Source organism: Pygocentrus nattereri, chromosome 29 (assembly GCF_015220715.1).
Source record: "Pygocentrus nattereri isolate fPygNat1 chromosome 29, fPygNat1.pri, whole genome shotgun sequence".
Lineage (NCBI taxonomy): Eukaryota > Metazoa > Chordata > Actinopteri > Characiformes > Serrasalmidae > Pygocentrus > Pygocentrus nattereri.
The window spans coordinates 4241898-4269754 of NC_051239.1; the positions used below are offsets into that span (position 1 = coordinate 4241898).

Genomic DNA, 27857 nt, shown 5'->3' on the forward strand with positions numbered 1-27857 from the left:
TTCAGAAAAGCTCTTATTTTCAAGTTCCTGAGCTCTTGCAACACCTCCGCGAACCGCTCCCCCCTCTCCACAACGGAGCCGCCGCAAGATCCCCTCCCCGACCCAAAACAGATGAATCCGTGCGATGAACGGTCGAGGCCCGGCACCCCCAGCCGGGCGAGGATGGAGCGATCCACGCGCCCGGCCCACCAGCAAGGGCAGACCAAAACCCTCTCCACCCAAAAGTCTGGGCAGCAAACCAGCCACAAAATCCATGGGGCGCACAAAACTCCAAAACAAAAAAAATCCAAAACAGCTGCACAATGTTTCTTCTCGTCTATGTCTGAATAAAGATTGTTTAAAACCAGTGTCGTAGCAGAGATAGTGCTGTGACCTTCTCTGAAACCAGACTGATATTTAGATAAAACAGAATTTTCATGAAGAAATGATTTCATTTGCTGGTTCACTAGAGATTCTAACATTTTTGCTAAACACGACAGTTTTGAGATTGGCCTATAATTATTCAGATCTGTTGTGTCACTACCTTTATGCAGAGGAATTACTTGAGCTGTTTTCCAGACCCTGGGAATTCTGCAAGATAAAACTGAAAGATTAAAAATGTATAAAATGTATTCTAAAATAATCGGGGCTGCGAGACGCAAAAGGGGTCCAGCCCGTCTTCTCCAGTGGCTTTTCGTGGATTAATTTTAGCCAGGGCATTAGCAACTAAATATGGAGAAAATGGCTGGAGTGAGAAAAGACCACGCGTTTTAGAAACAGTAGAGCTGAGATCAGTTTTATTCAATGGGTTTGTGCTGTTCTTATCAAAGATGTGGCCGGCTGCAGCAAAATGTGAGTTAAAGGCTTGACATATTTCCTTCTGGGCAGAAATCAGCTGATCGCCAACTAAAACGCTTGTTGGGAAAAGGGGGGAATTATTTTTTAGAGAATTTACTATTTTCCAGATGTTTTGAGGGTTTCTAGTGCTGGTGATTAAGCTACAGTAATATTCTGATTTAGCTTTTCTAACAGCAGAGGTACATTTATTTCTCAGCTGTCTAAAGGTAAGCCAATGGTCTCTCTCCCCTGAGCGTCTAGCAGTTGACCAAGCTTTATTTCTGGCCTTAAACAACGAGAAAACCTCACCCGTGAACCAGGGACTTGATCTGTCTCTGATTCTTGACTTTTTGAATGGGGCATGTTTGTTTACCACTGTTAGGAAAGTTTTACTGAAGTGGTTTAGTGCCCCATCAACATCGGAGATTTCTAGTGTAAGGTGGATTTCACTCATTGCTAAGTCAGAAAGGAAATCTTGCTCATTAAAATTATAAAAATTTCTTCTAACCACCAACTGAGAGCCTGTTTTTTTTTTTGTGCAATTGTTTCTAATACATCCGATGGGACAATGATCACTTATGCCAAGTTCAAAAACTCCTGAGGCAGTAATTTTGTCAGCTTTATTGGAGAGTATTAGATCTATCAGGGTTGACTTGGTGGGTTCTTTCAGATTTGGGCGAGTCAGTTCATTGATTAACTGTGTTAAGTTAAGATTGCCACATATTTCCTTTAAGTGATCGGATGCATTAGAAAGCTAGTTGAGGTTAAAATCACCAAGGACCAGCAATTCAGAAGCACTAAATTTGGATAAAAGATCCGCTAATTCCTTGACTGCAGAGTGTGGGGCAGAGGGAGGCCTGTATATCCCAATTAAAACAAAAGAGTTATTTTTTCCGAGTGAAACCTGGAGGGCTAAGAACTCATAACATTTTTCTTTGGATACTGCACATAAAACATTAGCTTGTAGATTTACACTGGTATAAATATCAACTCCCCCTCCCCTTGAAACTCTGTCTTTTCTATGGAGGATAAAATGATTTAAAGCTATATCTTCATCAGTGGTACGATGTCTAAGCCAGGTCTCTGTTAAAACGATTATATCAGGATCAGACTGTGCAGCCAGGATTTTAAGATGATCCATTCTTTTTGTAGTAGGCTTCTAATATTCAGATGGATTATACCTAAACCTTTTCTTTTCTTAAAACTCTCAAGACTACTCATTGGGTTATCAGTACAGTTTTCTTGGGGGTTTATGGAAATTAGAGATGGCTTAATGCTAATAAGATTATCACGATTAATAAAAACATTAAAATTATGAGGATTCTTGGCATTTCTTGTAAAAATGTTGGTCCTAGGTCTCCTACTATTAATGACTACTGGTATAATTGAACTTGCATTGTAGGTCTTGAGTTGTCATTAAAAAATTAAATTAAATTAAAATTAAAAACAGAGTAAAACATATTGTGTCCTAAAATCTGAGCACCCAGCCTATTGGGATGAATCCCATCAGATCTATAGAAGGAGGGGCGATTCCAGAAGAGGTTAAAATTGTCTATAAAAGTCAAACCTTTGGAAAGGCAGGTATTCTGAAGCCAGGTATGGAGGTTAAAAAGTCTACTAAAATGACCTGAGCCTCTTCCCAATGAAGGAATTGGTCCAGAAATAAAAACAGATTTACCACAGTCTTGTATGGAGGACAGCAGGCACGTGAAGTCCTTTTTTAACAGTTCTGTGCTCTGGTTTCTGATGTCATTACATCCCACATGGATTATTATCCTCTCCACTGAATGGTGTTTCTTTAAAAGACTGGGAAGCTGCAGCGTAATGTCAGAGACCTTTGCACCAGAGAGTGGACAGCAGCTGAGCGATGCTGAATGTTCCTGACGATTGAGTCGGCAACTATGAAGGTGGTATGTTGAGGCCTGCGGGTCTGTCGCGGGGGTAAACGATGCGGTCGCGGCTCGGTGATCAGTGGTGTTTGATCAGCAGTTTCTCGTGGGGGTTCAGGCTGATCGCTCAGGGTGTGGGTCTGGGAGGGAGCTTGGCCGGATGGTCTTCTGGAGGTGGGGATGTCCCTCGGAGCTAAACCACAGTTCTGCAGGTCAGGTGCGGCCCGCTGCCCGGTGGAGTTTTTGGATGGAGCGGGGGTGAAGTTGATGGCTGGAGAGCTCACTCTGATGGGTGTTGTTGGAGCGGCGTCATCCAGCTCTTCCAGTACGGAGAACCTGTTGTTTACACAGATCTTCCTAATTGTCGGGTGGCGGGCGGAGCGCTTACCATCCAACGGACCATGGCTCGGCCTGGCTCGGCGTGGAGCAGTACACCTTCACGGTCTTAGGCTTAGCTCCCGCAGCCGAAGCAGCCGCTTGAGGTAGACTGCCGTCTAACCCAGCGCTGATCGCCTGAGATGTTGCCATCATGGAGTCAAGGAGATCCTCATCGTCTTTAATCTGGTGGAGCACCGAGATTCTTCCCTCGAGTTCCACGACCTTCTGGCTCAGCCACGGACAGCTACTACAACCAGCTGGAGAAGTGAGTGGGGCCATGTCTTTAGACATTTAATTTTTATTAAAAATAAATAAATAAATAACAAATTAAAGATAAATAACTAAAGTTAAAATAAATAAAATGTGATTAAAAGTTAACAGGCTAGTCAGCCTTGTGCTCTCTCGGTCGCTCGCGCTGACGTGCTCTCTCTGACGTCACTTGCTGACGTCGGGTTGGCAGAGGTGGTAATGTAGACAGTCACGATGATGGCATGCGAATACTCGCGTGGTAAATAATATGGCCTGAGTCCGACAGCCAACAGCTCAATGTCCGGGCAACAGGCACGTTCCTTGATGGTAATGTGACCAGGGTTACACCAGCGGTTATTAACTAGCACAGCGAGCCCACCTCCTTTCGCTTACCGCACTCGGTGCAGCCCCGGTCGGCCCGAACAGTCTGGAAGCCATCGATGGAAACATGGTCATCCGGGATGTCCTGGTGTAGCCATGTCTCCGAAAAGCACATGAGACTACACTCCCGGTACTCCCTCTGACTCCTGGCTAGTGCTGTCAGCTCGTCCATCTTATTCGCCAGCGACCTCACGTTGCCCATGATGATGACGGAGGGCCCTTCCCTTCTTCTCCATAAGCCTCCGCCGTCTCTCCCTCGCTTTCCCCTTGCGCTGGTTAATTCCCCCTCTGCATCCCCTGTGGGGATGTTCGTTGTCCTGTTCGCCATGCCGACCGGTGTTCTATCGATTTGTCCTACTTCGTCGAGACAGTATATATACAGTAGTAATAGTGTAAAGTATTAAATTAATTAAAAGCAATAAACACTCACCATTAATTACACACTTTCTAACCAAGGTAGCAAGAATTGATGAGCCTTCCTACAAATTAGCTTAGAAAGCGATGTACGCATGCGCAGTAAATCGAAGTAGGACAGCTCGATGAGTAGCACAGTTCAACAGAACACCGGCTGCGGCGCGATCAGCTGGTCCCGGGAGTAAACAAAGCGGCCATGCTGCATCGCCGCGGCGGACACGGAGAGTGAGTGAAAGAAGCGCTTTCACGGCGAAAAACAGACCAAAACTCTCTCTCTACTCGCATGTTTCGAGAGGGCACAGCTTCCCTAAATTGCCTCGTCAAAATAAATAAACGATTAAAAAGGTAAATAAAAGTTAAGAGTAAAACGAAATAACACGAACGGGAGCTGCTGCACGCACGCGCATGCGCACTATTATTCATTATTATACACATTATGAGCTACATGTGAAATAAAAGCTAATCTAAAAGCTGACCCATGTTATATTTATTAGACATATTGCAAAAGTGTTTGTAGAAAACTATTTTTCTGGCATTTTGTTTGGCAACTGCATCATCTTATTATTCCTTATTCATCCACTCTGAAATTCAGTGAGGCTGCTGCTCAGTAACCTGTGATGCAGTGGTGTAGCTGATTCTGATTGGTCAGTGAACTGAAGCGTCTGTATGAACTGGAGCTCAGTCTCTCAAACTCTCTCAGTTTCTGTTGGGTGTAGAGACAAAATGTTGCTGGGTCTGCAGCTGCTGCTCCTACTGACTCTGACTATAAGAACAGGTACGTTAATATTCATTATTATTTTATAAATCCTATTTTAATGAAATAAACATATCAGACATTGTTTATTCATATATGGCAATTTCAAACAGTACAGATAATTGTCCATCTGGCTAAATGTGTTCAATATAAATATTAACTAAAAAGAATACAGTAAAAATTATAGATGTTTCAGTTTTCAGTAAAGTTATTTCTATGTTGGGAGCTGATTAGAAAAGCACACTGAAGTGTGAAAAACTGTGAAAGAATGTGTAAATGGTGTGTAAATGTGACAACTGAGCACATAATTAATAACAATAATTACACAAATAACTGAAAGACAAACTGTGTTGATTTAATATATTAAATAATGTGAAAATGATGCACTCATTTAAATAAGTCACGGCAGGTTTGGTTCCTCTTCTTGGTGATGCAGCTCCAGACACTGAGTTTCCAACAGCAGCACACAAAATTTCATTTAATGCAGGATTTTTAATTTGATTTAACTTAATGAAAGATCAGACTGATGTAATTTAATTAAGGCTCAATTAGACAGATTAGCCTTAATGATATGCTGATTGAACTGATTAAACTTAAGAAAAGGCTGAATAAACTGATTTAATGAAAAGCTGATTAAACAATGTAAATTAAAGCAGGACTGATTAGATAAACTAGGCATCAGATGGTTAAGCTAAAACACATTAAACTACAATAAACTAAATAGACTTATTTATTTTATTACAATCCCATTTCCAAAAAAATTTGGACACTGTTCAATGTAAATAAAAATAGGATGCAATGATGTGCAAATAATGTAAACCATATTTTTGATTGAAAATATTACAAAATATCAAATGAAACTGATACATTTTATTGTTTTTTGAAAAATATAAGCCCATTTTGAATTTGATCCCAATAACACACTCCAAAAAAGTTTGGACAGGGGCCTGTTTACCGCTGTGTTTCATCACCTCTTCTTTTAACAGCACTCTGTGAGTGTTTGGGAACTGAGGAGACGCTTCTGTAGTTTTGACAGTGAAATGTTTTCTGTTCTTGTTTGATTCAGGATTTCAGCTGCTCATCAAAATTTGTCATATTTGTCATTTCATAATGTGTCAAATGTTCTCAGTGCAGGCACTGAACATTCTGAACTGCAGGGAGGTCAGTTTAGTGCCCGGACTCTTTTAATATGGAGCAATGCTGCTGTAATACATGCAGAATGTGGTTTGACTCTGTCTTGCTGAAATAATCAAGGCCTTCCCTGAAAAAGACGTCGTCTGGATGGCAGCAGATGTTACCAAAACCTGTATACATCATTCAGCTTTAATGGTGCCTTCACAGATGTGCAGGTCACCCATGCCATGTGAACTAATGCCCCCCTAAACCTTCATGAATACTGGCTTTTGAACTGTGCACTGATAAGCTGGGTGATCTTTAGGCAGGGGGACACAGCGTCCATGATTTCCAAAAAGAATTTCATACGTTCATTCGTTTGACCACAGGACACTTTTCTACTACACATCAGTCCATTTTAGATGAGCTCAGGCCCAGAGAAGGTGGCAGCATTTCTGGATCCTGTTTATATTTGGTTTCTTCTTTGTGTTTTAACTTGCATGTGTGGATATAGCGACAAACTGTTTTCACAGTCAGTGATTTTCATGTGGCCCATGCAGTGATTTCCACTACAGAATCATGTCTGTTTTTAATGCAGTGCTGCCTGAGGGCCAGGAGACGACGGCCAGCAGATACTGGTTTTTGGCCTTGTCCCTTTCATACAGAGATTTCTCCAGATTCTCTGAGTCTTTTAATGATATTCTGTACCGTAGACGATGAAAAGCAGAAGCTCTTTGCTATTTTATGTCAACATTATTATTTCATTGTTGTGCTATTTGATTGTCTTTCACAGAGTGGTGACCCCCCTCCTCTTTATTTCTGAAAGACTCCGACTCTCTGAGATGCTCTATTTATACTGAGTCATGTTACTGACCTGCAGTCAATCAACCACCAGGTGTTTTTTTAGCATTACACAACTTTACCAGCCTTTTGTTCCCGTCTCAACTTATATGGAATGTGTTGTTGATATCAAATTCAAAATGGGCAAAGATTTTTAAAAAACAACAATTTATCAGTTTCAACTTTGATCAACTTTTTATATGTTGTTTTTGTGCTATTTTGAACTAAACATGTGGTTTAAATGACTGCATTTTGTTTTATTAACATTTTGCACAGCGTCCCAAGTTTTTTGGAAATGGGATTATATTTTCTGAGCGTTTCTATTTTCTGTTCCTCTGACCAGCTCACTCACCCAGTGCAATGACCCATCTAGGACAGGCCGTAACATGGATGACAGCAGATTCTGTCACCAAGACCCTTCAGACCAAAACTCAATACACTACATAACAAATGAGCCCGAATTTATTTTATAGGTTGTTACAGTCACAAGAATAAAAGACAGGAGCTGCTCTGGATGCAATGACCTCAGCGACCGGCACTGGTCAAACAATAAAACTAACGATTTTAAGACTAGAGACTAAATCAGAGAAACGAACGACCTCAGCGACAGGCACTGGTCAAACAATAACACTAACGATTTTAAGACTAGAGACTAAATCAGAGAAACGAATGACCTCAGCGACCAGCACTGGTCAAACAATAACACTAACGATTTTAAGACTAGAGACTAAATCAGAGAAACGAATGACCTCAGCGACCGGCACTGGTCAAACAATAACACTAACGATTTTAAGACTAGAGACTAAATCAGAGAAACGAATGACCTCAGCGACAGGCACTGGTCAAACAATAACACTAGCGATTTTAAGACTAGAGACTAAATCAGAGAAACGAATGACCTCAGCGACAGGCACTGGTCAAACAATAACACTAACGATTTTAGGACTAGAGGCTAAATCAGAGAAACGAATGACCTCAGCGACCGGCACTGGTCAAACAATAACACTAACGATTTTAAGACTAGAGACTAAATCAGAGAAACGAATGACCTCAGCGACCGGCACTGGTCAAACAATAACACTAACGATTTTAAGACTAGAGACTAAATCAGAGAAACGATTGACCTCAGCGACCGGCACTGGTCAAACAATAACACTAACGATTTTAAGACAAGAGACTAAATCAGAGAAACGAATGACCTCAGCGACAGTCAGTGGTCAAACAATAACACTAACGATTTTAAGACTAGAGACTAAATCAGAGAAACGAATGACCTCAGCGACAGGCACTGGTCAAACAATAACACTAACGATTTTAAGACTAGAGACTAAATCAGAGAAACGAATGACCTCAGCGACAGGCACTGGTCAAACAATAAAACTAACGATTTTAAGACTAGACACTAAAGCAGAGAAACGAATGACCTCAGCGACAGGCACTGGTCAAACAATAACACTAATGATTTTAAGACTAGACACTAAAGCAGAGAAACGAATGACCTCAGCGACAGGCACTGGTCAAACAATAACACTAATGATTTTAAGACTAGACACTAAAGCAGAGAAACGAATGACCTCAGCGACAGGCACTGGTCAAACAATAACACTAACGATTTTAAGACTAGAGACTAAATCAGAGAAACGAATGACCTCAGCGACAGGCACTGGTCAAACAATAACACTAACGATTTTAAGACTAGAGACTAAATCAGAGAAACGAATGACCTCAGCGACAGGCACTGGTCAAACAATAACACTAGCGATTTTAAGACTAGAGACTAAATCAGAGAAACGAATGACCTCAGCGACAGGCACTGGTCAAACAATAACACTAACGATTTTAAGACTAGAGACTAAATCAGAGAAACGAATGACCTCAGCGACAGGCACTGGTCAAACAATAACACTAGCGATTTTAAGACTAGAGACTAAATCAGAGAAACGAATGACCTCAGCGACAGGCACTGGTCAAACAATAACACTAACGATTTTAAGACTAGAGACTAAATCACAGAAACGAATGACCTCAGCGACAGGCACTGGCCAAACAATAACACTAACGATTTTAAGACTAGAGACTAAATCAGAGAAACGAATGACCTCAGCGACAGGCACTGGTCAAACAATAACACTAACGATTTTAAGACTAGAGACTAAATCAGAGAAACGAATGACCTCAGCGACAGGCACTGGTCAAACAGTAACACTAGCGATTTTAAGACTAGAGACTAAATCAGAGAAACGAATGACCTCAGCGACAGGCACTGGTCAAACAATAACACTAGCGATTTTAAGACTAGAGACTAACTCAGAGAAACGAATGACCTCAGCGACAGGCACTGGTCAAACAATAAAACTAACGATTTTAAGACTAGACACTAAAGCAGAGAAACGAATGACCTCAGCGACAGGCACTGGTCAAACAATAACACTAACGATTTTAAGACTAGACACTAAAGCAGAGAAACGAATGACCTCAGCGACAGGCACTGGTCAAACAATAACACTAGCGATTTTAAGACTAGAGACTAAATCAGAGAAACGAATGACCTCAGCGACAGGCACTGGTCAAACAATAACACTAACGATTTTAAGACTAGAGACTAAATCACAGAAACGAATGACCTCAGCGACAGGCACTGGTCAAACAATAACACTAACGATTTTAAGACTAGAGACTAAATCACAGAAACGAATGACCTCAGCGACAGGCACTGGTCAAACAATAAAACTAACGATTTTAAGACAAGAGACTAAATCAGAGAAACGAATGACCTCAGCGACAGGCACTGGCCAAACAATAACACTAATGATTTTAAGACTAGAGACTAAATCAGAGAAACGAATGACCTCAGCGACAGGCACTGGTCAAACAATAACACTAACGATTTTAAGACTAGAGACTAAATCAGAGAAACGAATGACCTCAGCGACAGGCACTGGTCAAACAGTAACACTAGCGATTTTAAGACTAGAGACTAAATCAGAGAAACGAATGACCTCAGCGACAGGCACTGGTCAAACAATAAAACCAATGATTTTAAGACTAGAGACTAAATCAGAGAAATGAATGACCTCAGCGACAGGCACTGGTCAAACAGTAACACTAGCGATTTTAAGACTAGAGACTAAATCAGAGAAACGAATGACCTCAGCGACAGGCACTGGTCAAACAGTAACACTAGCGATTTTAAGACTAGAGACTAAATCAGAGAAACGAATGACCTCAGCGACAGGCACTGGTCAAACAGTAACACTAGCGATTTTAAGACTAGAGACTAAATCAGAGAAACGAATGACCTCAGCGACAGGCACTGGTCAAACAATAACACTAATGATTTTAAGACTAGAGACTAAATCAGAGAAATGAATGACCTCAGCGACAGGCACTGGTCAAACAATAACACTAATGATTTTAAGACTAGAGACTAAATCAGAGAAACGAATGACCTCAGCGACAGGCACTGGTCAAACAGTAACACTAGCGATTTTAAGACTAGAGACTAAATCAGAGAAACGAATGACCTCAGCGACAGGCACTGGTCAAACAATAAAACTAACGATTTTAAGACTAGACACTAAAGCAGAGAAACGAATGACCTCAGCGACAGGCACTGGTCAAACAATAACACTAATGATTTTAAGACTAGACACTAAAGCAGAGAAACGAATGACCTCAGCGACAGGCACTGGTCAAACAATAACACTAATGATTTTAAGACTAGACACTAAAGCAGAGAAACGAATGACCTCAGCGACAGGCACTGGTCAAACAATAACACTAACGATTTTAAGACTAGAGACTAAATCAGAGAAACGAATGACCTCAGCGACAGGCACTGGTCAAACAGTAACACTAGCGATTTTAAGACTAGAGACTAAATCAGAGAAACGAATGACCTCAGCGACAGGCACTGGTCAAACAGTAACACTAGCGATTTTAAGACTAGAGACTAAATCAGAGAAACGAATGACCTCAGCGACAGGCACTGGTCAAACAATAACACTAACGATTTTAAGACTAGAGACTAAATCACAGAAACGAATGACCTCAGCGACAGGCACTGGCCAAACAATAACACTAGCGATTTTAAGACTAGAGACTAAATCAGAGAAACGAATGACCTCAGCGACAGGCACTGGTCAAACAATAACACTAACGATTTTAAGACTAGAGACTAAATCACAGAAACGAATGACCTCAGCGACAGGCACTGGCCAAACAATAACACTAATGATTTTAAGACTAGAGACTAAATCAGAGAAACGAATGACCTCAGCGACAGGCACTGGTCAAACAATAACACTAACGATTTTAAGACTAGAGACTAAATCAGAGAAACGAATGACCTCAGCGACAGGCACTGGTCAAACAGTAACACTAGCGATTTTAAGACTAGAGACTAAATCAGAGAAACGAATGACCTCAGCGACAGGCACTGGTCAAACAATAACACTAGCGATTTTAAGACTAGAGACTAACTCAGAGAAACGAATGACCTCAGCGACAGGCACTGGTCAAACAATAAAACTAACGATTTTAAGACTAGACACTAAAGCAGAGAAACGAATGACCTCAGCGACAGGCACTGGTCAAACAATAACACTAACGATTTTAAGACTAGACACTAAAGCAGAGAAACGAATGACCTCAGCGACAGGCACTGGTCAAACAATAACACTAATGATTTTAAGACTAGAGACTAAATCAGAGAAACGAATGACCTCAGCGACAGGCACTGGTCAAACAATAACACTAACGATTTTAAGACTAGAGACTAAATCAGAGAAACGAATGACCTCAGCGACAGGCACTGGTCAAACAATAACACTAGCGATTTTAAGACTAGAGACTAAATCAGAGAAACGAATGACCTCAGCGACAGGCACTGGTCAAACAATAACACTAACGATTTTAAGACTAGAGACTAAATCACAGAAACGAATGACCTCAGCGACAGGCACTGGTCAAACAATAACACTAACGATTTTAAGACTAGAGACTAAATCACAGAAACGAATGACCTCAGCGACAGGCACTGGTCAAACAATAAAACTAACGATTTTAAGACAAGAGACTAAATCAGAGAAACGAATGACCTCAGCGACAGGCACTGGCCAAACAATAACACTAATGATTTTAAGACTAGAGACTAAATCAGAGAAACGAATGACCTCAGCGACAGGCACTGGTCAAACAATAACACTAACGATTTTAAGACTAGAGACTAAATCAGAGAAACGAATGACCTCAGCGACAGGCACTGGTCAAACAGTAACACTAGCGATTTTAAGACTAGAGACTAAATCAGAGAAACGAATGACCTCAGCGACAGGCACTGGTCAAACAATAAAACCAATGATTTTAAGACTAGAGACTAAATCAGAGAAACGAATGACCTCAGCGACAGGCACTGGTCAAACAGTAACACTAGCGATTTTAAGACTAGAGACTAAATCAGAGAAACGAATGACCTCAGCGACCGGCACTGGTCAAACAATAACACTAACGATTTTAAGACTAGAGACTAAATCAGAGAAACGAATGACCTCAGCGACAGGCACTGGTCAAACAATAACACTAACGATTTTAAGACTAGAGACTAAATCAGAGAAACGAATGACCTCAGCGACAGGCACTGGTCAAACAATAACACTAACGATTTTAGGACTAGAGGCTAAATCAGAGAAACGAATGACCTCAGCGACAGGCACTGGTCAAACAATAACACTAGCGATTTTAAGACTAGAGACTAAATCAGAGAAACGAATGACCTCAGCGACCGGCACTGGTCAAACAATAACACTAACAATTTTAAGACTAGAGACTAAATCAGAGAAACGAATGACCTCAGCGACCGGCACTGGTCAAACAATAACACTAACGATTTTAAGACTAGAGACTAAATCAGAGAAACGAATGACCTCAGCGACCGGCACTGGTCAACAATAACACTAACGATTTTAAGACTAGAGACTAAATCAGAGAAACGATTGACCTCAGCGACCGGCACTGGTCAAACAATAACACTAACGATTTTAAGACAAGAGACTAAATCAGAGAAACGAATGACCTCAGCGACAGTCAGTGGTCAAACAATAACACTAACGATTTTAAGACTAGAGACTAAATCAGAGAAACGAATGACCTCAGCGACAGGCACTGGTCAAACAATAACACTAACGATTTTAAGACTAGAGACTAAATCAGAGAAACGAATGACCTCAGCGACAGGCACTGGTCAAACAATAAAACTAACGATTTTAAGACTAGAGACTAAATCAGAGAAAAGAATGACCTCAGCGACAGGAACTGGTCAAACAATAACACTAACGATTTTAAGACTAGAGACTAAATCAGAGAAACGAATGACCTCAGTGACAGGCACTGGTCAAACAATAACACTAACGATTTTAAGACTAGAGACTAAATCAGAGAAAAGAATGACCTCAGCGACAGGCACTGGTCAAACAATAACACTAACGATTTTAAGACAAGAGACTAAATCAGAGAAACGAATGACCTCAGCGACAGGCACTGGCCAAACAATAACACTAATGATTTTAAGACTAGAGACTAAATCAGAGAAACGAATGACCTCAGCGACAGGCACTGGTCAAACAATAACACTAACGATTTTAAGACTAGAGACTAAATCAGAGAAACGAATGACCTCAGCGACAGGCACTGGTCAAACAGTAACACTAGCGATTTTAAGACTAGAGACTAAATCAGAGAAACGAATGACCTCAGCGACAGGCACTGGTCAAACAATAAAACCAATGATTTTAAGACTAGAGACTAAATCAGAGAAATGAATGACCTCAGCGACAGGCACTGGTCAAACAGTAACACTAGCGATTTTAAGACTAGAGACTAAATCAGAGAAACGAATGACCTCAGCGACAGGCACTGGTCAAACAGTAACACTAGCGATTTTAAGACTAGAGACTAAATCAGAGAAACGAATGACCTCAGCGACAGGCACTGGTCAAACAGTAACACTAGCGATTTTAAGACTAGAGACTAAATCAGAGAAACGAATGACCTCAGCGACCGGCACTGGTCAAACAATAACACTAACGATTTTAAGACTAGAGACTAAATCAGAGAAACGAATGACCTCAGCGACAGGCACTGGTCAAACAATAACACTAACGATTTTAAGACTAGAGACTAAATCAGAGAAACGAATGACCTCAGCGACAGGCACTGGTCAAACAATAACACTAACGATTTTAGGACTAGAGGCTAAATCAGAGAAACGAATGACCTCAGCGACAGGCACTGGTCAAACAATAACACTAGCGATTTTAAGACTAGAGACTAAATCAGAGAAACGAATGACCTCAGCGACCGGCACTGGTCAAACAATAACACTAACAATTTTAAGACTAGAGACTAAATCAGAGAAACGAATGACCTCAGCGACAGGCACTGGTCAAACAATAAAACCAATGATTTTAAGACTAGAGACTAAATCAGAGAAATGAATGACCTCAGCGACAGGCACTGGTCAAACATAACACTAAGCGATTTTAAGACTAGAGACTAAATCAGAGAAACGAATGACCTCAGCGACAGGCACTGGTCAAACAGTAACACTAGCGATTTTAAGACTAGAGACTAAATCAGAGAAACGAATGACCTCAGCGACAGGCACTGGTCAAACAGTACACTAGCGATTTTAAGACCTAGAGACTAAATCAGAGAAACGAATGACCTCAGCGACAGGCACTGGTCAAACAATAACACTAATGATTTTAAGACTAGAGACTAAATCAGAGAAATGAATGACCTCAGCGACAGGCACTGGTCAAACAATAACACTAATGATTTTAAGACTAGAGACTAAATCAGAGAAACGAATGACCTCAGCGACAGGCACTGGTCAAACAGTAACACTAGCGATTTTAAGACTAGAGACTAAATCAGAGAAACGAATGACCTCAGCGACAGGCACTGGTCAAACAATAAAACTAACGATTTTAAGACTAGACACTAAAGCAGAGAAAACGAATGACCTCAGCGACAGGCACTGGTCAAACAATAACACTAATGATTTTAAGACTAGACACTAAAGCAGAGAAACGAATGACCTCAGCGACAGGCACTGGTCAACAATAACACTAATGATTTTAAGACTAGACACTAAAGCAGAGAAACGAATGACCTCAGCGACAGGCACTGGTCAAACAATAACACTAATGATTTTAAGACTAGAGACTAAAGCAGAGAAACGAATGACCTCAGCGACAGGCACTGGTCAAACAATAACACTAGCGATTTTAAGACTAGAGACTAAATCAGAGAAACGAATGACCTCAGCGACAGGCACTGGTCAAACAATAACACTACGATTTTAAGACTAGAGACTAAATCAGAGAAACGAATGACCTCAGCGATAGGCACTGGTCAAACAGTAACACTAGCGATTTTAAGACTAGAGACTAAATCAGAGAAACGAATGACCTCAGCGACAGGCACTGGTCAAACACTAACACTAGCGATTTTAAGACTAGAGACTAACTCAGAGAAAACGAATGACCTCAGCGACAGGCACTGGTCAAACAATAAAACTAACGATTTTAAGACTAGACACTAAAGCAGAGAAACGAATGACCTCAGCGACAGGCACTGGTCAAACAATAACACTAACGATTTTAAGACTAGAGACTAAATCAGAGAAACGAATGACCTCAGCGACAGGCACTGGTCAAACAATAACACTAATGATTTTAAGACTAGAGACTAAATCAGAGAAACGAATGACCTCAGCGACAGGCACTGGTCAAACAATAACACTAACGATTTTAAGACTAGAGACTAAATCAGAGAAACGAATGACCTCAGCGACAAGGCACTGGTCAAACAATAACACTAGCGATTTTAAGACTAGAGACTAAATCAGAGAAACGAATGACCTCAGCGACAGGCACTGGTCAAACAATAACACTAACGATTTTAAGACTAGAGACCTAAATCACAGAAACGAATGACCTCAGCGACAGGCACTGGTCAAACAATAACACTAACGATTTTAAGACTAGAGACTAAATCACAGAAACGAATGACCTCAGCGACAGGCACTGGTCAAACAATAAAACTAACGATTTTAAGACAAGAGACTAAATCAGAGAAACGAATGACCTCAGCGACAGGCACTGGCCAAACAATAACACTAATGATTTTAAGACTAGAGACTAAATCAGAGAAACGAATGACCTCAGCGACAGGCACTGGTCAAACAATAACACTAACGATTTTAAGACTAGAGACTAAATCAGAGAAACGAATGACCTCAGCGACAGGCACTGGTCAAACAGTAACACTAGCGATTTTAAGACTAGAGACTAAATCAGAGAAACGAATGACCTCAGCGACAGGCACTGGTCAAACAATAAAACCAATGATTTTAAGACTAGAGACTAAATCAGAGAAATGAATGACCTCAGCGACAGGCACTGGTCAAACAGTAACACTAGCGATTTTAAGACTAGAGACTAAATCAGAGAAACGAATGACCTCAGCGACAGGCACTGGTCAAACAATAACACTAATGATTTTAAGACTAGAGACTAAATCAGAGAAATGAATGACCTCAGCGACAGGCACTGGTCAAACAATAACACTAGCGATTTTAAGACTAGAGGCTAAATCAGAGAAACGAATGACCTCAGCGACAGGCACTGGTCAAACAATAACACTAGCGATTTTAAGACTAGAGACTAAATCAGAGAAACGAATGACCTCAGCGACAGGCACTGGTCAAACAATAACACTAACGATTTTAAGACTAGAGACTAAATCACAGAAACGAATGACCTCAGCGACAGGCACTGGCCAAACAATAACACTAATGATTTTAAGACTAGAGACTAAATCAGAGAAACGAATGACCTCAGCGACAGGCACTGGTCAAACAATAACACTAACGATTTTAAGACTAGAGACTAAATCAGAGAAACGAATGACCTCAGCGACAGGCACTGGTCAAACAATAACACTAGCGATTTTAAGACTAGAGACTAAATCAGAGAAACGAATGACCTCAGCGACAGGCACTGGTCAAACAGTAACACTAGCGATTTTAAGACTAGAGACTAAATCAGAGAAACGAATGACCTCAGCGACAGGCACTGGTCAAACAGTAACACTAACGATTTTAAGACTAGACACTAAAGCAGAGAAACGAATGACCTCAGCGACAGGCACTGGTCAAACAATAACACTAATGATTTTAAGACTAGAGACTAAATCAGAGAAATGAATGACCTCAGCGACAGGCACTGGTCAAACAATAACACTAACGATTTTAAGACTAGAGACTAAATCAGAGAAACGAATGACCTCAGCGACAGGCACTGGTCAAACAGTAACACTAACGATTTTAAGACTAGACACTAAAGCAGAGAAACGAATGACCTCAGCGACAGGCACTGGTCAAACAATAACACTAATGATTTTAAGACTAGAGACTAAATCAGAGAAATGAATGACCTCAGCGACCGGCACTGGTCAAACAATAACACTAACGATTTTAAGACTAGAGACTAAATCAGAGAAAAGAATGACCTCAGCGACAGGCACTGGTCAAACAATAACACTAACGATTTTAAGACTAGAGACTAAATCAGAGAAACGAATGACCTCAGCGACCGGCACTGGTCAAACAATAACACTAACGATTTTAAGACTAGAGACTAAATCAGAGAAACGAATGACCTCAGCGACAGGCACTGGTCAAACATTAACACTAATGATTTTAAGACTAGAGACTAAATCAGATGTAGCCCTCTTTTACCACAGAGGGGGTGGTGTTTGTGTTATACTGAGTTCGTGGGTGTGGTTCCCACCAGTTAAGCTCCCGTTGTTACCAGTTAACTTAACTTCACCCGTTCTAACTGTACTACACGTACCAACCATATAACCATAGAGTGGAGTCAGACACAGTTTTGAAAATAGTGTGTATTATAAAAATATATTTTATGCAACAAAAAAAAAAAACAATACACGAATACCAAAGATGTAAATAACCAAATGCTGTAAATAAACAATTTAGATAAGGATACTCTTAACTAGTTAAACAACTGCTACTGTGACCGGTCACTCTTTAAGGAACCTTTTAAAGCCGGCAAAGAAAAGAATAAAATAACAAAAGGTGCAGGCCTGTTGAAGTGTAGTATTCCGGAAATCCCTTGGTTTTCTTTATCGGGACAGTACTCTAGTCAGTTCTTAGGTGTGGTGTGCTTACAAACTGGTCCTTCAGCGGCTCTTGGGAGACAGTGGGGCTTGAAATGGTGGCTCACCCGAGGAACTCCGAGCATTCCGGTAACTCGGAGCGCTATCGGGCAGCCTTCACGTCCCTCGGAGGCTAGACTGAGGAACCCTGAGCGTTCCGGTAACCCAGGGCGCTATCAGCTAGTGGTTGTCCCACATAGCTTGGTTTATCACGGCAGACACGCAGACTACAGTCCAAAACTCTAGCCTCTGAATGGCTCTGGAGCTAGCGTTAGCGGTTAACGGCTAGCGGCTAATGCTAAAGCTAAAGCTACTGCACCCAGCATTAGCAACAGGGAAACCCACTGCAAACTCACCCCTATCGGGCTGCACTTCAGCAGAGTGTCGTTACTGCTGTTTAAACCCTGACTGGTAGCAGTTTACTCACTTTAAACAGTAACAGAACTGAATAAACTCAAACACGGAGTACTATTAAGTCACGCGATCTGCACGACTCCTCTCCCACGTCTCTCTCTCTATCTCTGTCTGAGCCCTCTGACTCTCTGTCTGCCTCTGACTCTCGGTCCGAGCCCTCTGACTCTGAGCCCGCGCATCAGCGTGCGTGTGCGCGCTTGCCCCTCCCCTGCTCACCAGTACCACTCTGATTGGAGAAAAGGGTAGACAGATTGTCTCTGTACCAATGAGATTTCAGAGCTCTGCTAGTAAGGTTAGATCGTGGAAGCACATGGGATCCCTCTACGCTTCACTCTACTTTGGCATATTAATTGGAGCAGCTAGTTAGGCCAGCTAGCTATGCCCCGCCAGCTTAAAAGTCTTTCGCATGGTAGAACACACTTCAACAAAACATATTTCAATAAACGTTTAGTGAGACTAGGTTAGACTAGGGTTATGGGTTTGACCCTGGGCTACACAGAGAAACGAATGACCTCAGCGACAGGCACTGGTCAAACAATAACACTAAAGATTTTAAGACTAGAGACTAAATCAGAGAAACGAATGACCTCAGCGACAGGCACTGGTCAAACAATAACACTAGCGATTTTAAGACTAGAGACTAAATCAGAGAAACGAATGACCTCAGCGACAGGCACTGGTCAAACAATAACATTATCGATTTTAATACTAGAGACTAAATCAGAGAAATGAATGACCTCAGTGACAGGCACTGGTCAAACAGTAACACTAGCGATTTTAAGACTAGAGACTAAATCAGAGAAACGAATGACCTCAGCGACAGGCACTGGTCAAACAATATCTCTAACGATTTTAAGACTAGAGACTAAATCAGAGAAACGAATGACCTCAGCGACAGGCACTGGTCAAACAATAGCACTAGCGATTTTAAGACAAGAGACTAAATCAGAGAAACGAATGACCTCAGCGACAGGCACTGGTCAAACAATAACACTAAAGATTTTAAGACTAGAGACTAAATCAGAGAAACGAATGACCTCAGCGACAGGCACTGGTCAAACAATAACACTAAAGATTTTAAGACTAGAGACTAAATCAGAGAAACGAATGACCTCAGCGACAGGCACTGGTCAAACAATAACACTAACGATTTTAAGACTAGAGACTAAATCAGAGAAACGAATGACCTCAGCGACAGGCACTGGTCAAACAATAACACTAGCGATTTTAAGACTAGAGACTAAATCAGAGAAACGAATGACCTCAGCGACAGGCACTGGTCAAACAATAACACTAATGATTTTAAGACTAGAGACTAAATCAGAGAAATGAATGACCTCAGTGACAGGCACTGGTCAAACAATAACACTAACGATTTTAAGACTAGAGACTAAATCAGAGAAACGAATGACCTCAGCGACAGGCACTGGTCAAACAATAACACTAGCGATTTTAAGACAAGAGACTAAATCAGAGAAACGAATGACCTCAGCGACCAGCACTGGTCAAACAATAACACTAGCGATTTTAAGACTAGAGACTAAATCAGAGAAACGAATGACCTCAGCGACAGGCACTGGTCAAACAATAAAACCAACGATTTTAAGACTAGAGACTAAATCAGAGAAATGAACGACCTCAGCGACAGGCACTGGTCAAACAATAACACTAACGATTTTAAGACTAGAGACTAAATCAGAGAAACGAATGACCTCAGCGACAGGCACTGGTCAAACAATAACACTAGCGATTTTAAGACTAGAGACTAAATCAGAGAAACGAATGACCTCAGCGACAGGCACTGGTCAAACAATAACACTAACGATTTTAAGACTAGAGACTAAATCAGAGAAACGAATGACCTCAGTGACAGGCACTGGTCAAACAATAACACTAACGATTTTAAGACTAGAGACTAAATCAGAGAAACGAATGACCTCAGCGACAGGCACTGGTCAAACAATAAAACCAACGATTTTAAGACTAGAGACTAAATCAGAGAAACGAATGACCTCAGCGACAGGCACTGGTCAAACAATAACACTAACGATTTTAAGACTAGTGACTAAATCAGAGAAACGATTGACCTCAGTGACAGGCACTGGTCAAACAACAACACTAACAATTTTAAGACTAGAGACTAAATCAGAGAAACGAATGACCTCAGCGACAGGCACTGGTCAAACAATAACACTAACGATTTTAAGACTAGAGACTAAATCAGAGAAACGAATGTAGACTGAAAACAGCGGGACGGCAATTTATACTGTCAAGAGCAGACCGGCCTGTCTCTCTACAGAGCTGCAGCCTGTGGTCGAACAGCCTTTTGTAGTTAAAGTGGCCAATTTCAAACCTGTAACATGCAAAATGAGGAAAAAAGCAGCACAAATATCAAGAAAGAAAATATCACAACCAGGCCGACTCATCATGTTTTCTTTAAACAAGAACTTTTTTAAATTGCATTCATGTTTACTCTAATATTACATAACGTGTTTACAACAAAATGTAAGAGGTCAAAATTAATGAAGATTTAAAGCTGTTTAACTTTGTTCTGAATTTGTTCTGAATTTGTTCTGAACACTTTCAGCTTTTTCTGATCTGCAATACCTCAGGTCGCCAGTAGGGAGCAGTAAGGGGAGCACCCCGCTCTCTCTTCATTAATGAGATGCCCGTTGTGAGGAGCTTGTTCTGGCAAACCTTCTGCTCACAAAACCTCTTTAACAGGGAATTTACAGAAACACTTTAAATGCTCCTTCAGACCTGCTCTAAACTGTTTAGACCTTACAGTTCTCTGATCTATGATGTGATGAAGTTTCATAAAATATCGCGACGTCTTAATTTAATAACATCGTTATTTTAATGTGTTTCACAGACGTGTTTGTTACTGTGGCTGTTAATCTTCTTCTTCTCTGTTTCATTGGCAGATGGATATAACTTTTACATGACATCTGAATGTATCACCAGTTCATCAGATCTGAGAGATGCGGAACTCATTCTGACCTATCATTTCAATAAGGATCCAGTGATACGGTTTAACAGCACGGTGGGGGAGTATGTTGGATACACTGAGCTCGGAGTGAAGAACGCAGAGCGCTTTAATAAAGGATCTGAAGTACAGCAGGCGAGAGGCGAGCTGGAGAGATACTGCAAACACAACCTGCCAACATTCTTCTCTAATGTTCTGGAGAAAACAGGTGAGAGACTCAGACGCCGCGCTGATAAAGAAAAGCCCACCGCTGTAGCAGCAGCAGATCAGAGCTGAGCTGCAGAGAAACTGAGAAATAGTGATTTACAGAATCAGCGCAGGAGGAGCAGAGCGAGCACTTCCACAGCGCCGTGGCGCTGATCCCGAGTTTATGTTGGAGAATAATGAGCGCACCTGAAGTTTAGACTTCATTTCATCGATTTCGGGGATCTTACATTACATAACACAGAAGATCAATATGACGGGTAATTAAAGTCTGATGATATAAAACTTTATAGCAGGAAGTTTATTTATTATCGTTTTATTTATTATAAAATATATTCATTATTATTTATTAAAGACAAATATTTTTACAGCGCGCGCGTTGTTTATTAAAGCAACAACAAAACATTTTCCACACTAATCGCGACTGAGAGATTATTATGATGCCGTTTGGCTGCATGATGTACTCACTGTAAAATACCTGGGCTCTTAATTTGAAGTTGGTGTCCGGCTGTTAAGAGCCTCTCATAATAAGATCAACTATTTCAGAGCTTTACAGTGACACTGTTTACAATTCATGCTGTAATAATACATTTAGAAATGATTAACTGTAAATCATCCGCTCTCCAGCTCTGATATTATATAGTGATATTTTGTATAGCAAGCCTGCTAACTTCATGGACATTTTAATTAAGTCAATGTCATTAAACTAAAAAATTAATATTTTAGACTATGAAAAAATACAAATTACAGTACATTAGAAGCACATTAATTATTATTATTATTATTATTATTATTATTAACATAACGAAGCAAAAGCATTCAACATTGTGTTTATTTCTTTGCGCCTAATTTGCATAATTAATATCTATTTAGTGAGTGCAACTGATTCTTGTCTATGACTGAACAGATCAGCTGGAACTCCAAGCTGTAAAACTCACATGTAAAGGCTTCTCCAGCAAGAGGGCTAAAAAGTAGCGTTAACCATCACTACAACCAGCATGTAACAGCAGTTCAGGCTGGTCAGTCAAACTCCAGTAAAGTCTGAGCCTCTTTATGATGAAAATCTAACTGAACTATGTATTTATGGTGAAACGCTAAAGGGAGCCGTGACTGGAGGGACTTCTTACCTCAAAGGTCCAACACTTTCACTCCAAAAGAAAAATAAAAACTGATGTCAAACTCACTCGACACAGAGAACAGAGAACACACTTTCACACATTTTAATAATTATTATTGATTTGGTGAATTTAACATATTGGGGTACGCTCTAAAAACATGTGTTAGAAAAAGCCTGGACACATCATTGTCCTGTTGAGGACGCCCACTGAGGCTGAAGTTTGAGCTGTTTGTTTGGGCTAGAGGTGAATAAGGCAGCTATTGAGGTTAATGAAAAGAGAAAACAAGCTGAAATTAAACGAATGAAGTAAGACTTCTCAATCCACAGCCTGCAAAATAAGATAAAATATTAACGGTTTACTCGTCCATAACATCCTTTACAGACATTTATGTGGGAAACTGGTGCTAATTTTCACAAACATATGAGTTCAATCTGGTCGACCATCATAGCCTTGATTTAGCCCAAAAATAGACCTGGAAGCTTTTAGAATAATCACCCCATGTGACTGACTACATGTCTGTGTGTGTGAATTATATATGTGTGCAGAAGCCCCTACAACACAAATATAAATATGATTAAAATGCTTTTTAAGGACTTTCACTTTCAACCAAATCTCAACACTGTTGAGACGTCTGTCTTTGACTTTTCAACAAGTTTTTGTTGGGTGGGTTGGAATATTTTTCACTTTAAGTGGCATTAATTTTTCCCCATGATGAAAACTGGCTTAGCCCTGGATTTCCTAATATGGACGTGATGTCAGGTCTGTAGCTCTGATGTTACTGACCTTCCAGAAACGTCAGCCTTGTCAGATTTGCACGCTCAACACATGCAGAATAACAACGACTGTGCACAACTTCACAGAGATGTCAATGTTCTCAAAATGATACCTTTTACATGTCCACATGGATGGAAGGTCAAAATGTCCATACATGTGTGGATGAGGCCTCCGAGTATTCAGCATCAGAAGCTCTCTGTCCTGGTTCTGATTCCTCTTTCCACCCCATCATGCCTCTGTTCTATAGTGGCTGCATCCAGAAACTTTTGCTACAACTCCTCCTCCTCACTTTCTATTGCTCCTCTCCTGTCCTCCTGTCTCCTGGGGAGGAGCAGAAGGAAAGAATCAGCAGTAAAATGGGACAGGAATCTGTTCCAACGTCATCAGATTTAACAGAGAGTCTACATTCATGACTCTTGCTCTGGAAGCTGCTTTGATAAAGATCTTTTAATGAATGGATCTTTATGGGGTAAAGAACCTTTTTGAAGTTTGAAGAACCTCAGTATAGTGAAAGGTATGGAATCGGAATAGAACCTTAACGTTGTGTGAAGATTTTTAAAACCTTCAGACCTAAAGAGCTTGATTACGTGACTTAGCGTTGGTGTGCTGTGAGAGGTTTATGGCAGGAGTTACACTGTAGAGGGTCAAAACCTGGCATGAACTTATCTGAAAGGGGCCTGGTGTTCATTCCAGACAAACGAAGACCTGATTCCACATGTTTAATCACCTTTTTGGAAAGCAAGCCCACAGTCACTCCAGCCCTTTTCAAATGAGATTGAACACCCCTACTTGTGAGATGTAGTTCAATACATTTGATCCAACAACCACAAGGCTTTTTGGTTTTGTATGAATCAGTCGATCATTTTCTTCCCTCTTTTTCACTTCTGGCTCAGCACTCTGTTATAATCACAACCTATATTCACTATGCTGTCTGTTTTCAGCAGGACAGTAGAAGACATCTTTCCCACTCACTGAACTCACTGAAGCATCCTTACTGGTCCACATTCAAACAGAGTGTTGTTTTGGAGAAAGTTCTTTACTGTGGACCATTTGAGGGAAACGCATTGTGGATGTTTGTTTTAGTGCCACCCCAGAGGTGCCTCAGTGTGTTCTGTGTATGTAGAAAAGACATCAAGCTGAAAATAGATGCCATATTGCACATATTTGGTCTGAATGCACTAATATGACTTCATGTACCAGATGGTTTAATTAACGTACCAGTAACATCTCTGTTATTTACAGTGAAGCCGAGGATCAAACTCGTGGCAGAAAAGCAGGCCAGTGGTGGTCATCCAGCCATGCTGATGTGCAGTGCGTACAACTTCTACCCCCGAATCATTGATGTGTACTGGCTGAGAAACGGTGAAAAGGTGACCAGTGATGTGACCGCCACTGAGGAGATGGCTGACGGAGACTGGTACTACCAGATCCACTCCCACCTGGAGTACACGCCCACATCTGGAGAGAAGATCTCCTGTGTGGTGGAGCACGCCAGCTCCAAGAAGCCCATCATCATTGAGTGGGGTGAGAATGAACACACATCAGTACAGACTTTATAGCCAATTTACACTGAGCTGCTTCATACTTCTTACTTCATACTGAGAAAATAGCTAATCATGAAAAGGTCAAGTGGAAAAGTGGTAATTTCATGATTGACTGCATTTCAGGAGATGGTTTAAGTCATACTGTGTAAATAACCCCCAAAGGTGTACTAAAGATATGTTTCATTTATTAATAGTTTTATGATTGAGAGCATAAATTGTTTCTTTCTTACATATGTATTTGATAAAGGCGGACTTTTATTTTGAAGGCGATATTAGGCGCCCCATTACAGCGCAAGCTAAAGTGATTGCTCAGGGTTTAAGCTCCCGTTTTTTGTTGAGGCACAAGCTCTTACGTTGGTTTATTTTCTTTATTATTGTTTGCTGATTCCTGTTTGTGAGCAATAAATCCAGTGATAAACCACTAGTCAAGACCAAAGCCGTCATTCAAAAAATGGGAATGCTACATACTGGAAATACAGTCTGGCAAAAAAGCTGAAAACAACAACTTCTGTGGCCTTTTACACCACAAGTCTCCTAAAACTGGAGTTCCTCTATTATTAAATGCTTAATTGCACAGAAAAAAAAGATCTGGCATGAGATCATCTGAGGGGATTTCAGAAGAAGGCTCCTTGGATTTGCATATAATATTGAAAAAGCAGGGCTTATGCAAGTCAGACTGATCTGTCTAATATATATATATATATATATATATATATATATATATATATATATATTACTAACAATTAAAGTAATATTAAATATTAATGTTCACACAGATGGCTCTCTTCCTGAGTCTGAGAAGAACAAGATCGCTATCGGAGCTTCAGGGCTGGTGTTGGGGATCATCCTGACAGCTGCTGGATTCCTCTACTACAAGAAGAAGTCCTCAGGTCAGTGGAGAAACGAGACTAGAGACTAGAGAAAGTGACTAGTCCTGATCCATCTGGAGTACTGGTGCATTAATCTGATTTACCATGACATTTATTACTGTGTTTCACAGGCCGGATCCTGGTGCCCAGTTAAGCTCTGGTAAACTTCATTTCTTTTTCTCCTTTTGTTTGAAATCTATGAACTGGTTTTATCAAACTCAGACATAGATCATGTATTAAATTCAGTTGTTCAGCTCTTACATGTTTATCTGGATTCCTGCAGGTCTTTGTGGTGTTGAGGACTCGCCTTTACTCTCAGGTGGTGAAGCAGCAGAAACTACAACAGATTTTGTCGTCTGCATTCTTTATAGAAAACATTTAAACAGCTCTTTTATTTCTAAGAATCTTCACTAAAAGCACAAGCTTGATTGTTTTCTTCTTATGAGTTTTTATGCATTATTAATGATGAGAGGAGCTATTAGAAATATTCTTTACTGCACAAATTTCTGTGAGGACATGAAAACTGATTTTACATTGATCTATTACAGAATTAGTAAAAACATTTATAGACCATCTTTACTGGAGACTTTATTATTAGGTATGTGTGAGCAAATCTGGCTTTGACTAACTGAAGAACTCTTTAAATCTGCTTCTGTAATTATTCAAACTTTTAGCTTTTCCTTAACAGACCAGCACCAAAGAGACAAACTTCTATTAACAAACACATTTCTATTATCATCAGTCGCTCTATGTAAAATACTTTAAGGTGGAATTGGCTCTTGATTTTCTGTGTATTTGACTGCTTTTAATAAATATTTCTAAATTATTTTGTGTTTAGTCTCTTAAATTGATATACAGTCTTTAGTCTTTATGAAATTATGAGTCATGTGGATGAATTACCTAAGCTTGTGTACATCATGTGATGAAGAGGGACCAGTCACTCCTGTTAATTATTAATTTTCATCTATTACGTTTATTTGGCCTAATCCATGAAGGGCTGGAGCAGATTTAAGCTAAAACAGCTCACTGATGATACTGAAACTAACAAGTAAATTTTGCTTAGTAAGTCAGCCTCACTTTTATAAACTGTTAAGCACTGATTTTTTACTACAGCGAAGAACATGAGTTTATCTTATACTTGAAGTATATAGAGATTTCTAAATGTATATTTATTTATTTAACATTTTATGGAAATACTTAAATGAAGGTATTTCTTGAGATAGAGTCTTATTTAAAAGTATATTTATCATCAACTTAAATGTATTATTTAGAAGTATATTTTAAAGCACTGACATTTAAATAATGCTTTAGTACATTTTAGTTGTATTTTGGTTACAATATAATACAAACTAACTAGCAATAAAATATGGGTAGATATACAGCCAAGACTATACATTTAAAATATGTTTGAAGTGCAGAAGGATTTGTAGTTTAATATTAGCTGTAACATAAGTTGTTCCAGTTTAAAACAGAAAGGCACTTGTAGGCATAGAATATTTCAACATTACTTAAATATAATCTAAGAATATGTAAATTGTGTTTAGTTTTTTCTAACAATATATGTGTATGTTTAATTATGTTCTATAAAAGTACACTTAAATATGTTGTGTTTTTAGAATTGTCATTGAAGTATAAATAAGACTGAATTGTATCCGTTCATCCAGTAATACAATCCCATTTCTAAAAAAATTGGGACGCCAGTAAACCATATTTTAAAGGAAAATACTACAAAGACAACATATCAAATGTTGAAACTGAGAAATTTTATTGTTTTTTGAGAAATATTTGCCCATTTTGATTTGATGCCAACAACACATTCAAAAAAGTTGGGATAGGGGCCTGTTTACTGCTGTGTTTCAGCACCTCCTCTTTT

The 27857-nt window shown here is 40.2% G+C and overlaps 1 protein-coding gene across 1 annotated transcript; it reads left to right on the top strand.

Moving 5' to 3' along the window:
- Nucleotides 1-4757: 4757 nt before the first annotated feature.
- On the top strand, nucleotides 4758-26810 carry LOC108415461 (H-2 class II histocompatibility antigen, E-S beta chain-like). Its single transcript, XM_037536271.1, has 6 exons — nucleotides 4758-4902; nucleotides 21414-21683; nucleotides 24814-25095; nucleotides 25892-26005; nucleotides 26116-26144; nucleotides 26268-26810. Exons 1-5 carry the CDS (start codon nucleotides 4794-4796, stop codon nucleotides 26136-26138), a joined length of 798 nt encoding a protein of 265 aa, XP_037392168.1. The 5' UTR covers nucleotides 4758-4793; the 3' UTR covers nucleotides 26139-26144; nucleotides 26268-26810.
- Nucleotides 26811-27857: the final 1047 nt, after the last annotated feature.

What these genes read in the sequence shown, in the direction of transcription:
- LOC108415461 (XM_037536271.1), top strand. Translation starts at nt 4,794, where the DNA reads ATGAACTGGAGCTCAGTCTCTCAAACTCTCTCAGTTTCTGTTGGGTGT. An exon ending in GACTCTGACTATAAGAACAG is followed by an intron (nt 4,903 to 21,413) that starts GTACGTTAATAT and finishes TTTCATTGGCAG; the next exon opens with ATGGATATAACTTTTACATG. An exon ending in CTACAAGAAGAAGTCCTCAG is followed by an intron (nt 26,006 to 26,115) that starts GTCAGTGGAGAA and finishes TGTGTTTCACAG; the next exon opens with GCCGGATCCTGGTGCCCAGT.